Source organism: Engraulis encrasicolus, chromosome 19 (genome assembly GCF_034702125.1).
Source record: "Engraulis encrasicolus isolate BLACKSEA-1 chromosome 19, IST_EnEncr_1.0, whole genome shotgun sequence".
Classification (NCBI taxonomy): Eukaryota; Metazoa; Chordata; class Actinopteri; order Clupeiformes; family Engraulidae; genus Engraulis; species Engraulis encrasicolus.
The window spans coordinates 47312270-47327141 of NC_085875.1; the positions used below are offsets into that span (position 1 = coordinate 47312270).

The 14872-nt window shown below is 44.9% G+C and overlaps 1 protein-coding gene across 1 annotated transcript in view; it reads left to right on the forward strand.

Moving 5' to 3' along the window:
- The window catches only part of LOC134435551 (protein PALS1-like), a 29693-nt gene that overhangs the window by 8094 nt on the left and 6727 nt on the right, over nt 1–14872 (forward strand). The window contains exons 3-9 of the mRNA XM_063184604.1: nt 1694–2342; nt 6009–6217; nt 9921–9998; nt 10849–10998; nt 11640–11801; nt 12153–12230; nt 14286–14469. Coding sequence (XP_063040674.1) covers nt 1928–2342; nt 6009–6217; nt 9921–9998; nt 10849–10998; nt 11640–11801; nt 12153–12230; nt 14286–14469 — 1276 coding nt within the window. The 5' untranslated portion in view covers nt 1694–1927. The remainder of the gene's footprint in view (nt 1–1693; nt 2343–6008; nt 6218–9920; nt 9999–10848; nt 10999–11639; nt 11802–12152; nt 12231–14285; nt 14470–14872) is intronic.

Sequence of the window (14872 nt, forward strand, 5' to 3'; positions counted from 1 at the left end):
AAGGTACCTACTACAGTATAAATGACGCATTGCCATGTTTAGTGTGTAGCGATTACAACAGTGAAGTTACCGAAGGTGAAGTTACAATGGAAAAGCTTTGTTCAGAGAAAAAGTGAAGTAGTAATCTTAAACATATTAACCGATATTATTAAGTAGTTAGAATGTGTTACAATAGAATATTTTCTAGAATCTCTGAAAGTCATCAATGTAAAAAAAAGACAAACATTTTCGCCAAAACATCACAGGCTGATAGAAACCAACAGAGACCAGGCATGTTCAGTGCAGTGTGCAGCGCACAGATACAAACCATACATACAGCTTTGTCCAGACTCCAGAAATAACACTTTGTGCGTTCCAAGTGAAACTTGTGGTTTCAGTGATGGTGGAGGGGAAAAAACTGTCTGCGTTTGTAGTCTGGAGGTGAAAGTGGTCATGTTGTCACTGTTGAATGTAGGGGTGTGTTAGGCTAGGTGGGTGGTCAGTAAGTCCCATAAAATTGGGCTGGTGAGGTGTGGTAATAAAATCAGAGCACGAGCTACAACACTGTTTCCCAGACTTTTTTAGCTGGGATTTGGATCTACAAATATTTTCCCGACCCCCGTCCCACATCATATTCGAAAAGTGAAAGAGTATTGCTAAATGACGCCATCATAGACATGTATATGTAATTGTCTAGGTTTTATGAAAGCTTTCACTTTTCTCCATGATTCCCCTTAGGGGCCCTGACCCCCAGTTTGGGAACCACTGAGCTACTAGACTGTCTGGAGGGGGTGAGAGTGCAGAGGTCTGGTGGGGTCAGGCTTGTGACGCACTCTCAGCATCAGCACCCAGTATCAGTGAGCCCATGTCAGTAGTATCAGTGTCTCTACACGACAAAGATAAAAAAGAAGCACTGGACGTTCTCCCGTCCCAACTGTTTTGGTTGCTTTATTTCTTCCTGCTAGGCTCCTTCAGCAGGACAGAATTGAAAATCAAATGTTAACTAGCTGCTTCGTTATCGAGCAATAAAGCAAAAGAAGTCTAGCAAACCAGTTTGCAAAACAATGCTACCATAGTGAAAGTACACACATGCACAGAAAATATATTTTGCAATCACTGTTTTATCTGACACGGTCATGATGAACAGCATTTTTAAAGGCATAGCTAAGTTTAGGCTGCTATTGCAATGAAGTAAGGCTGAGCTCTCTTCCACTAAACTTGTCCATTGGTGCTGTGCGGGCAGAAGTGAACTTGCAAGAGTGTGTTTCCCCCAACATTAGTCTGTCTCCAAATGAGTCATTCATCTGCAGATTTGGATGATTAGCTAGAACTTAGATCTTTCATTTGAAATGTTGCTTAGAGCTTTGGCTTTGAAATTAGCCTATTTTTTATTTAGTTTTTTTGTTTTTAATGGATTATCTGAGAAGCATATTCATTGCTGTACATTAATTACCAATTACTAATTAATCTATGGGCATTAGCTGTGGTTGTACCACCTGAGGTCTGAGCACTAAAACGTCATTGACCCATGAACAAAGTCCTCTTACAGTGCCTTTGTGTCAGAATGCTGTGCTTCCAGCTGAGGTTTTTGATGTATAGTTTAGAAATGGCAAAACTCATGAACTTTGTATGTATTAAGACTGAGAATGACATCATTTTGCAGAATGTATATTTTGAATGATTCTAATTCTTCTCCTCTGAATGTTTCTCCCAGGTGTCGTCCAGGAGTTTTTGGAGTGCTTTTAAGAGTTTTTACACCTGTGTGTTGGACAGACCACCAGCACGCGACGTGTGTGTGTGTTGACCTGACATTGTCCAGTGTCATGGCCGCCCCCTCCTCCTAACCCAGAACACCCTGGTGGTGGTGGTGGCGTCAGGAGAAGCGGCGGCAGCAGCAGCTGCAGTGACCACAGTCGCGGGCCCGCTGTCACGTCACAGCTGGTAGGGGATGATGACCACGTCCCATATGAACGGTCACGTGACCGAGTCCGGTGGTGGCGGTGGCGGTGGCAGCGTTGAGGGCACGGGTTCCAGCGGGCGCCACCACCACGAGAGCCCCGACGAGCCTCAGCAGTGGCACCGCGAGATGGCGGTGGACTGCCCTGGGGACCTGGGCGCCCGCACGCTGCCCATCCGGCGCAGCGCCCAGCTGGAGCGCATCCGGCAGCACCAGGAGGACCGGCGGCGGCGCGAGGAGGAGGGCCGCACGCGCCAGGAGCTGGACCTCAACGCCTCCATGCGCCTCAAGAAGCTGGCGCAGAACCCCAAGGTGGGCATCGACAACCCCACCTTCGACTCGCTGGAGGGGCCCGGCGGGGCGCTGTCTGCCCTGCAAGGTCTCGGGGGTCCCCCCACGCTACTAGGTGAGTGTCCCACTGTGGCATAACAAATGCTTTCGTTTCCCAGATGGATTTTATAAGATGTATATTATATCTGTGTTATTATCTACTAGGTGAGTCTAATTTGTTTAATTTCCCAGATTTATTATATTACCATCTGTCTCGGAGAACCCACCTCCCACATTACAACATATTCTAGATGAGTCTCTTTCTCCATGTCATAAAAATGTGTTTTTAATCACCAAGATGAATGGCATTACCATTTCCCCTCGCTGTGTCTGAAAGCATCAGCAGGGGGTTTGGCCTCTACCAATGGAAAAGAGAAATGTTTCTTTCACTAGTGTATTGTAATGTTTCCATAGAAGGTTGCTATGCAGAATAGTTGAATGAATTAATGTAATAATGTTTGTTGGAGTTCCCCTGGCATGAAGCCGAAAAGCATGTGAATTGTCAAGGTGCCCGGGGTTAGGATGAGGTAGTTGATGAAACAGTAGGGGTTTGTTACTTGGCAGGACCCTCGTCTTTCACTCACCCTCCTCTTTAACTCACTATTTGAGCAGTAACGTGCTCTCGGCCTACGCAGAACAGTATTGTAAAGGGTGTTTTGTATTTTAAAGGTGCACTGTGTAATATTTTCAGCAGTTTCTTTACAGAATTCTTGCTGCCAATGCAGAAATGTTGCCTTTTCCACTAATACTTTCCACCACCATTAAGTATTCATTATGACAAAAATTGCACTTTTCATACATGAAAAGGGGATCTTCTCCATTGTCCACCATTTTTAATTTCCAGAAATATGAATTTTTAGCTGCAATACTTACTGAACTTTGGTCATACTAGTAAATATTAGTTTATTATTTGGTAAATATGAAAAGATTACATTTGGCAATAGGCTGCACAGTTTCAATGAGAAGCTTTAGGTGCAATACCTACTCTGACCACCACCCTACACAATGCACCTTTTAAGTCAGTTTCAGGGTAAGAAACAAACATCTGCTGAGACACAATAAACATAAATTCAGGAGCCTTTCACTTCCTGTAGATTTAGAATGGAATGTCAAGCAGTTCCTTGTGACCCCCATCACCACCACCTGCACAAAAACATTGCTCTCAAGCAAGTGGGCAGAAAGCAGCTTTCAGACTTGTGATTGGTCAGTCGGTTGGCGAGCGAAACACTTGAGCAACCTTGCTGTGCCAGTTAGAATGTAAACAAGCTCCTTGACGACGTTTGGGACAGAGCTGTTGCCCTTACAAGTGCCACCATGGTGTTGGAGAGGCAGCACACACTGCTTAAGATGCTGTCTTGGTGGAAGGGGGTCTATGAAAGCACAGTCATCCCGCTCTGCCCCCCCATATGTCCCCCGGGATTGAAGTGCTTGGTGAAGTGTAGGCAGCAGAGCCAATGAGCTCACTCATCAGGTATTGAGGAATGCATTGTGGAGAGAGAGTGAGTAATTAAACGAGGGGAGGTGGGCCCTAGCCAGGGCTCTAGCAGGTGTTGTCTTTGTCTGTTGCTGCTTTTCATTATGTTCAGTAGCAGCCCCACACATATACAGCCTACTAGATCAGTGGTCACTGGTCAGTGTTGCCAGATTGGGCGGTTTCCTGCCCTATTGGGCTGTTTAGGTTGACTGTCTGCCGGTGTTGGGGCAGGTTTTTCTGAGGATTTTTGGCTAATGAAATCCATATTTAGTTCAAATAGGGTGGGATTTAGTATCTCCAGTTGAGTTTTAGCATGTTGGGGGTAGAGGAAGAGATATCCAGCATAGGTTAGGAGATAGTCATGGTGTGATTTTAAAAAAAGGCTTAGGGGTTACGCAAGAAATAAAAAAGTTTGGAAACACTCTAACTTACCGTAATAGATTTCATCATAGAACTAGTTGACAATGGTGAATGTTTCTGAGGTTGTGTTGTTCTGAGACTGGGTGTAGCTGTAATGGACATGGCAGAAAGAAAGGGATGGAGATGAAGATGCTTCTGGTGAAATGATGATGAAAGGCGTGTGGAATGTTAAAGTGGGTAGTGGGGAGTGAAGGAGGGAGAGCGTGTGAGTGCGGCATACAGTGTGTGTGTGTGTGTTTAGAGGAGATGAAAAGGTGTGTTCAGTAGGGAGGGAATTCATTAAGGATTCGGAAGGCCAATGTAAACGTCCAGTCCCTCATGCAGCTCTGGACACACTCCTCCCCCTACCTTCGCCTCCCTCTCTCTCTTCCTTCTCTCTTCCTCTTCTCCTCCTCACTTCATCTTTCTGTTAAATCATACTTAAGACCCATGGCCCCAATATCTGCTTTGATGAAAATGTATGTGAGAACTAAAATATGCAAGCAATCAAGGACATTTGACAAAAACAAAGTGTTTATTATTTGTTTATGGAAAGAGTTGTGTTGTCAGCGTGTACGTAAATGACTAATTGAGAAGCATCTCGGAGCAGCTCATGTGTGGCTGGCCTCCCACCCGGCTACTGTCAACAAGTTGCACATCCCTCAGCTCCCATTAGATTCCTCTTAGATAGTCTCTTCTCTATCGTGTCTGGGCCTGGACGTATTTTAATATTTGAATGGGGGCAAATTCTTGTTGATGTTCCTCTATTGAGGTAAGGCTTTTAAATAGCATCTGATAGCTTTGAGGCATGAGTGAATTGGTATACTTTACTTGTTAATTTGGCTCTAGGTTTTGATGGGGTATTTTATTTGTGCAATATGATTTAAGAATTGCCAATCAAAAAAATATAAACCAAGAAAATATGAGCTACTCTTTCCCTGATAGGTTAGATGAGACTGCATCAGTGTTATACAGTGATGCACTACTGTAATACTTGTGTGGTTTTATTTCAGTGTTCATTTGGTTTACAAGGTGGATTTTAATATTCAGCCTTATAAATCAAATTACTTCAGAGTCTGGTAAACCCCCACAAAGTCTTGTAAAAAACCCTACAGTAGACTTGGCTTATTGCACTGTAGGCTGTGTATGCTGTGCATGTTGAGAATGTCACGCATCCTCATTCTCATGTCATGGAAATACATTTACGCTGAAGGGGCCAATAAATCGAGTGGAGGTACAAGTAGAAGAAGTCTATTGTGGAGTCATGGGGTTCTTTCTAGTATCCTAACTCCCGTCCTCCCTTGCTCCCTTGCCTGCTTGTGGCCTAGTGATGACGTCACTGACAGCAAAAGTGTTTTTCAATTTTTCTCATTTGCCATCGGGATGGTGAATGAAGAATAGTCCCCCAAAAGTTGTTGTGGTTAGGCTGTCTGTGGGGAAACTTGATTGTTTTCTCCACGGAGGCAGGCGTGTTTCAGACATGTGAAAGTTTTATCCTTTACCAGACATGTTTTGACGGTGTAACTTTCATCTTCATCAGAGGGTCACCCTGCTGTAGTGCTAATAGGCCCACGGACTAGAAACTTAAAGCGGTTGTAATAATAGGCGATTCAAATTTAATTGAATTCTCCAGTCCTTGGTGGAGCTGCTGCTGTCCCTGTAATAGGCGCAGGGTTGCATCTGAATACTGGGGTGTGATATGATGCATTTCCTGTCCCCCTGCTGCCACAGCGCTGAATATTGCAATGTAATATAATGCAGTGTTATGTTATGTAATGTATATGTAAGGTAATGTAATGTAATGTATTATATAATATAATGTAATGTAATGTACTATATGTAATGTAATGCGTCTCCTGTGGCCTTCAGAGTTGGAGGAGCTGCTGCTGTCCCTGAAGCAGGTGCAGGGTTGCCTGGGCGATGAGCAGAGCCGCGAGGACGTGGAGCTGGTGCTGCAGCTGGTGCAGAAGAGCGACTTCCAGAAGGCCTTTGGCATCCACAACGCCGTGGCAACGCATATGCACCGCGCCAGCCCGCCCTTCCCTCTCACAGAGCGCGCCCAGGGGCTCACGCATGAGGTACATTCAAGATTCTTTTCAGTCGTCCTGAGGGAAATTTGACTTGAACATACACATAGCTGCCACATGACACACAACACATGACGCCACAAAAACAAACAAAAAACCTACATACAGACATAAAGTGCCATCGCAGAGATGCATAAAGTGCGTACTTAAAACTCCATCCCTAGTCCGGCCTCACACATACATGCATAGCATTACGAGGCTGGTAGTTTGACCGTTTTGATTTTGTTTATTGATCACCAAACATTGTGCAGAATGGCTCATGCGCTCTGTCATTCTCCCAGTCTCATCCGTATCTGATTGGACTGCTGTACACGTTCACCCTTTGCGTGAAACAAACAAATTATTGTTGAGTTTATTGTTGAGTTGGAGTTCAAATGAAAATTCCCAATGAGTTTACGTTGCATTGCGTTTCGGAAAAAAAACACTTCCGAAGCGACTTAGTTGCAGGGTGCTGTCCCTGGAGCAATGTGGACTTAATTTCCTCGCTCAAGGGCACTTCAGGCATGAATGAGGATGCAGGAGGCCACACATATTTTTTTCCTACTATCACAAGATGCAAACTTGGAACCCTGTTCAAATCCGAAGACAAACTCCCTTAATTGAGCCCACTTTTGAGCTACACATACACACATCGAACCCACAGTCATTCATCGAATCGTCATGATGCAGAATATACCTTTTCAGGTTGGCGTAATTGTGCTCTTTTGTTGCTTAGCTGTTGGCCTTTTAGGAAAAAATGCCCCCTTGATAATGCTCCCTTCATAAACCTGCCAACACCCCCCTTAGTATTAATAAAGTGTAGTACACTAATGCCCCCTGTTGTCAGCTTAGTGCCCCCCTCTCACCTGTCTTCTTCTCAGCGCCCCTGGAACTTAGGCTCTAGATCCCCCGTTGAGAAACACTAGTTCACAGAAAGAGTCAACTTCTCAGAAGTTTGACTGCAGGTTAAACGTATTGATTAGATTAACCTAAACATCCCCCACTTTAAAAAAAAAATATTCCACTTTCTTCCTTATTTTGTCACACTCAAGCCAGAAAACGCACAGTCACCATTAGAACGCCTTCATGGAATGCCTGCATGAAACCTGTTTACAGATCTGATGTTTTGCCCCTGTCAGCAAAAAGTATGAGCACTCTGCAGTGCATTAGCAGTCATGCAAATCGAGCCGGCTATGCCAGTTATGGTCATTGCTCAGATAACAGGAATACTGCAGGTTCCTAGTGACTGAGGACAGCCACTACTTTAGACTGGCTAGGTGTAAGCTACGTGATGTTTTTATTTTGAATTCATAATTCAGAAGTAAATAGTTCTGTTCTAGTTTACAATGCACAATGCATTTTTTTTATTCCAAATTGTTTAAGTGTTTTCAAAGAGAAATCAAGCTTCATTCAGGATTAAATTGTGTTAATTCTGAATTAAATGTCTCATGTAGACGAATTTGTCATTACCTGCCACCACGGTTCTCAGCCATGTCCCAAACACCACCGAGCCATGCATTAGTAAACGGTTTCAACTTTCACCCTGCGGTGGCTCCACGCCCGGAGGCATTACAGCGCATGAAATCGTGCATTTTCTACACCATGAAATGTTTATGAAGGGCAATTATTTTGGTGTCGTCAAGCTCTCGTAATGGGCTTGTGTGGTGCCGCTTAAAGGGGCTTAAAGTGTCCCTGTGCCACCCCAATGTTCCCAAGAAGGCCCTGACTGTGACTTGTCTAAATAAGTCAATGGGTCCATGGCTGGAATTTTGTCCGGTGTTTTGTCGAGAGAGGCTGGTTTGTCGAAATGCTCTACCAGTAACTAGTTAACATAGCTCTAACCCGTATCAGGATCATTTTGTTGCTCAGCACAAGGAGTACCGGCATGGATTGGTGATCTGGTGTACGGGGCGTTTCCCAGTGTGTCGGCAGTCTTCAGGGGCCAATGACCTTAGGTTGGGTTTTCTTAGAAACCGGCCCACAATGTAGAGTAGAGTGGAATACTAATAATCCTGAACGAAATGAAAGTGTCTGTCAGCTTACGTAAATACATAAATACAAAAATACAGAAAAAGACCGAATACACATTATTGTACAAAAGACACAATATACCATACACCATATAATAATACACAATACTCCACAACCAAAAAACACAATAAGCTTAATAATGTACAAAAATATTGTGCAAAATATACACAAGAAAGAGGGAGCCATGGAGAAAAGAATGCCCGGGCCTTTCTTTGGGTCCAGTTTAGTCCAATCCTGGGTGAGTAGGTCATATCGACAGGACGTCAGCAGCAGCAGCACTAGTGCTAATGAGGGCTGACTGGATGTGCCGCTAATGAGAGTCTCCCCTGAATAGAAGTGGGTCTTTGACAGACCAACCGTCTACTAATGAGAACCACACAGAGAAGCTTCTCCTTGTTGTCGTCCGGCCAGGGCCCTGGCGTTCTTATGGTGGATAATGGGAGTTTTTTTGTGGGGTTAGGGGGGAGTTTGAGGGGGTTGTGGTCAAGGGGTTTGGCTGGGTGGGCGGACAACTGTTCACTGTACTAGGGGAGAAACACTGTTAGTGCGGAAACTCGCTGACCGGAAAGTTTCCCTCAAAACACAATGGGGACTTCTCCGCTAGACCATACAGGTAGTTGGGTGTAGGCCGCCCTGGTGTGTGTGTGCTTGTGCGTGTGTGTGTGGGTGTGTTGGTGTACAGAGCTGACCCCAAGAATGGACAAGGTGCTCAAGCTAAATGCTTGTGTGTGTGTTTCTCTTGTGTTGTGTTTAGTGAAGTGGACGGTATTGGATTACAGAATGTACTTGGATTACCATTCATATATAATATGCAGCAGACGTGTAGATTAGCCCCCGTAGATGATGGGCAGGGGTCCCCAGCTTTAGACACACACACACACACACACACACACACACACACACACACACACACACACACACACACACACACACACACACACACACACACACACACACACCACACAAACCCCTCCTTATCCTCTCCTGAGTTGAGCTGTGGTAACCCATGCTGGGGACATGACCTTTTTCACGGTGCACTGTGGGTTCGCCATGCCCCACTCATATTGTGTCAACATGGTGATATTACTGACCCATGAACAGGCCGCTTTTTCAGTCACCATGAATGGGAAAGCTATGAAAAGTATTTGTGGGCTGAGCTCCATGGGGGTAAAATGGGCACGGTGACAAAATGCATCAACAGAAAAAGAACTGAAGTTAGATTTTAGATTTTACTTTATAAGGACATTCTCTTTTTTAATATGTTTTTACCTTCAAGACTGTGCTGTATTATTCCCAGGATTACTTTTCAAAAAGCTGGGGCTTTGATGCAACTACCAAGAGGGGTGGTAGCGTGGAAAGTCATTTTTATGACCCTGCAAGAGTCCTACGGGTCCTATGTTCTAAAACCAACATGTCATTAAAAAGGCAAAGCACTGAAATGCGCAGCACAGTTTAAAAAAGCCCAAGCATAAAGTGCCCAGACACATTTGGCCTGATGTTTTTTCCTCCAACGGGGACTGTATACAAGTACAGTCCATTGCATTAATGTCCTTTGACATACTCGTGTATTTGTAGGTGTATTTAGGTAGAATGCCACAACACAGCTATTTTGCTGAGTAAATAAGTATGCATGGTGACTTATTTTTATACACATAAGTAACTCCACTATTTTCCTCCTCCCCAGGTCCAGTCTATGCTTCTGTCAACCTCACACAAGGAAGGTCTTGAGCTCAATGCCCTGCTGTCCTCACCTAACTTCCAGGTTAGTCACACAGGATTCCTTTCTTATGACTGTGTTTAAGGCGGCCTTGGTGTCCTAAGCTGTTTCAGTGACGTGCTGCTGTGGCACCGGAGGTCATTTAAGGAGATTTCGATTTTTAATTCAAGCTGTAAAGTTGACCTCCAAGCCTCCTAGACACTATGAAAAACCGATGTCTCCAGATGACAAAAGAATGTACAATGTTACAAATGTAATGCAATTCGTGTTATAACATTATAAATTAACTTCCATCCCAAATACTTTAAGTTAGTCTGTTTAAATGATTCTTCTCTACATCCTGGTAGACTGATACTTTACAGTTTTGCCCTACATGCAACCTAGCCAGTATCAAACTGGATTCCAGTTGGCTTACCTGCAAGATGTTCTAAATGTTCTAAACAAAACAAAACAAAAAAACTGAGGGAAAAACTTAACCCGAATACAATCATTTGTTTAAAGAAAGAGATTACAAAGAGGGTCCCGAGGCAACTCTGCTATTGAATCCTTTGTTTTATTCATGCCCCATACACCGGTCGGTGTGTGTGGCACTAATAAAGCAAGAACTTAATTGAGATGTCTCGGGACCCTCTTTTAACTCTCATGTACTATCAATTGTTGGCTTCTGATTTCTGTCTTGATTTCTCTGTGCACCCCTTCCTTCTTCTGTATAAATCCTGGTTGGCTCTGATGCCGGTCTGATGAAGGGCATGCTGGCCAAAACTTCACTATATTAAAATAAGAGAAACGGGAGCTCGGTTTCGCAGACTTTATTTTCGGTTTTCATGTGACTTTGCTAGTCCTGCACCCAACCTTTTTGAGACCGATGTGTGTGTTTTTTCTTTGTTAATCTCAGGCTCTGATGCTGGCCCATGACCACATCGCGGAGCAGGAGATGCAGCTGGAGCCGGCAAGCTTCCAGGAGCGGCAGTGCGAGAGCCTGACCCAGTGGGGTGGGGAGACGGTCAAGATCGTACGCATAGAGAAGGCCAAAGACATCCCCTTGGTGGGTTACACATACACTTGCTTTCTGCTTTTTTATTTTTTTATTTTAACCTGATGGGTTACACACAGTCTTTTTTTTATGGAAACGTATATTTTTCTACTTTTTTCTTGTTTTATTTTTTTGTGTGAATTTCTCTGCAAAAAGCCCCCTTTCATTACTAATGAATTCTTGAATTCATGAGCACATGACGATGAATAACTGACATTCTTGAAAGACCAGCACTAATACTAAATACAGCTATCTTCAGACTAAGCTCCACTTCCCACCGCAGCTTAAGCAGGACGATAAGGGCGCAGAGTGGAGCATATTTGAAATTCTTTGAAATACCATGCTGTACTGTACTAGGCTGTTCATGTTGAATACAGGTTGTACACATGTCGTCTTCTGCTGGCACACTTGGCAGTGAAATGAAAGTTGCAACTGCTCTCTTCTGTGCAGTAATAAATACTAGGAAAAGAACAGAAAATATAAAAAAAAGAAAATGAAGATGGTCCAAGTATTTAAAATGTGAATGTCTTGAGGGAAGAGACATAGCGTAAAAGTACCCCAGAGGGCAACGTTCAAAAGAACCTTAGAATCTGTTTGTGGAACCACTGCTGTCTGATTTTGACATTAGTTTGGTTGTGTTATGACCTTCTCAGGGTGCAACGGTGCGTAACGATATGGACAGTGTGATCATTAGTCGCATCGTGAAGGGCGGTGCGGCCGAACGCAGCGGCCTGCTGCAGGAGGGAGACGAGGTCCTGGAGATCAATGGGGTGGAGATCCGCGGCAAAGACGTCAATGAAGTCTTCGACATCCTGGTGAGCATTGCTGAGCACTTTTACATTACATTACATTAGACTTAGCTGACTCTTACAGTTATGTACAGGGTATTGGTTAGAGACCCTGGACGAAGAGAGGCAGTAGAAGGGTGGAATTTGAACCTGCAATCCTCTGACCATGTGTATAGTCAGTGTGGCAAATATCAGGAGTATGTGTATTTTTGTTGTTGTTGTTTGCCATAGTGTGATGCTGTAAGTGAAATATTGATGTGTAAAATCTGTTCTGTGAGTTGTGGAGTCAGCTAATGTTTCTCTACTGAACATGTTCTTGGTGGTGATGATGGCCATGAATGTAATGTTCTCAATGTAATCTGTGATTAATCTGTACAGGCGGAAATGCACGGGACATTAACGTTCATCCTGATCCCGACACCTCACACCAAACCCCCACCAATCAAGGAAACTGTGGTAAGTCCCTAAGCTCCTTGTGATGTACCTGATCAACCCTTACGTTTTGCATTGATTGATCTTCAGATCAGAGCCGGTTCTGACCTCTGTTAGGGCTTTCAGGCCGACCAGAACGGAGCCGGTGTCGGTGCCCGCACCAGTTACGTTTGGCACCAAAGTGCTTGTGTGCGAACCGCCCTTGTTAATACGGGGCTCTGAACTTTTTCCGCACGTGACTTTATTACCCGGATGAACCTGCTGACGGCCACGCTGTCGTCACCGGTTCCGGTTCGCGAACGCCAATATCTGTGGTGTGAACACGACGGCCAGTTCACGATTAGGTGCAGGAACGGGCTCCAGCACGGTTCTCAGTCGGCCTGAACGCGCTAAGAGAGGCCCTAAGCAAAAATATGCCAAGGGGCCCCCCTAACTATAAAAAAAATCAAGTCACCAGTCTCCCCCCCCCCCCAACACACACACACACACACACACACACATTTTTAAGCAATAAAGCACATGTGGCATACCAGTCCTTTGTGATCTACAGAATTTGAAAAAAATAACATTGGTCTATCCATAAAAGTTCCCATTAATTTAGAAATGGCACAAACTAGACTGATGCCAACAAAATACATTTCCTTTAATTGTTAGCACAGGTGTTAAGAGTAGCCTAAATTAGATATTGGCTTGCACATCTAAAGACATAAGGCTTGCACCTGCAAGACGTGATGGTAATGTGAAAGTAGGTGAGCAAGTGAATAGCCTACACTGCGCACCCTCGCCAAAGTCTTCTCTCGCCTGGAGGAGTAAAATGAACAGGTTGCATTTCTCCTCACAAAGTTAACGTTCCAAGCGGAGTTCAGCATTATTATTGCGTCATATTTCGCTGTTAAAAAGTTAGTTGATCACTCTCCATCTCCCTCTGCAAGCAGGGCTGGTGCACGATGCGCACACACGACTTCTCTCTCTCTCTCTCTCTCTCTCTCTCTCTCTCTCTCTCTCTCTCTCTCTCTCTCTCTCTCTCTCTCTCTCTCTCTCTCTCTCTCTCTCTCTCTCTCTCTCTCTCTCTCTCTCTCTCTCTCTCCCCATCGCCATTGTTTTGGCAAGCTGATTAGAAAAGCCGACTTGATGATGGACAAGGCTACTGAGTAAATGATTCAATAAAATATTCGGGAGATAGAGAGATCATAATCGCAGCGTAAATCACGCAGGCAGTCACGCATCCAACCACACAGACGCGCGACCTGTCCCTTTCCTCTCATCTCCTCCGCGAGGGCGCAAGCACACGGGCACACACACGGCACCCCTTCCTATCTCACACTCTCCTCCATTGATTCGATTGCACTCACGTTTCGTCGGCTAGTCAGCTGATGTTTCTCAACTAGGCAGCTACTACAATTTTCGAAACAAGACATCATTTTCGGCGGGCAACGCAAACAGGAACGCTTGTAATGCACACTGACTATTGAAGACATGGGAGCTCGGCATTGTTGTGAGATTCTCACTCAAGATTCTCACTCCTGTTCCATCCGAAATTAACCACAGAAGAAGGGCTTCAGTTGCCTTGCCTACGCGACTGTTGTTTTCCATGAATTTGATTCTTTCTCCTGATAATGTAGCGAACCACGTAGGCATAGTTACGCGACGGAATCAATAAGAAGTTCGTTTTTTACTTTATTTTATGTAAGTGCCGTCATGGGCCACTCGAGGCCTTACGCACAGAGCGTAGTGAGCGTTATGGGCCCGCCGGCTCTGCTTCAGATTACTCCTCAGACGCAAAGCCTCTTGACATCGACCTGAACCGCAGAATGAAAATTTGCATTGTTCACCTCACACATGCTTTCATCGTCAAGCATTTGCATTATTACATATGTGGAGTTGAGTAACGTGTTACGGTGGTTGGGAACAGGCGCACGTCAAGGCGCACTTTGACTAAAATTACAATTAAACCTGTCAACTGTATATTTGTGTAACAGACCCCTTGATCATTATCTGGATTTCGTTTGTTCATGAAAACGTAATTGATTTTCAACAAAATTAGCACTGTTATAGGTGGGACATGTTTTTACCAAACAGGTGCACGTGAAGGCGCACTTCGACTACGACCCGTCTGACGACCCGTACGTGCCGTGTCGAGAGCTGGGCCTGTGCTTCCAGAAGGGGGACATCCTCCACATCATCAGCCAGGACGACCCCAACTGGTGGCAGGCCTACAGGGATGGGGACGAGGACAACCAGCCGCTAGCCGGCCTGGTGCCAGGTATGGATACATGCACACATACCACACACACACGCACACGCACACACGCACGCTAGCCGGCCTGGTGCCAAGTATTGTATCTCGCATAGTTACGCGTACGCACACACACACACACACACACACACACATACACACATACGCACGCTAGCCGGCCTGGTGCCAAGTATTGTATCTCGCATAGTTACGCGTACGCACACACACACACACACACACACACATACGCACGCACGCACACACAACACACACATGCTAACCGGCCTGGTGCCAAGTATGGATACACGCTCACACGCATATGCGTACGCACACACACTCACTCACACGCACAACTGAGCACACACAAAACAGAGGACAAAGACGTTCATTCACCGCACACACTACAGAGTTGCATAAAATAGAAGTATAA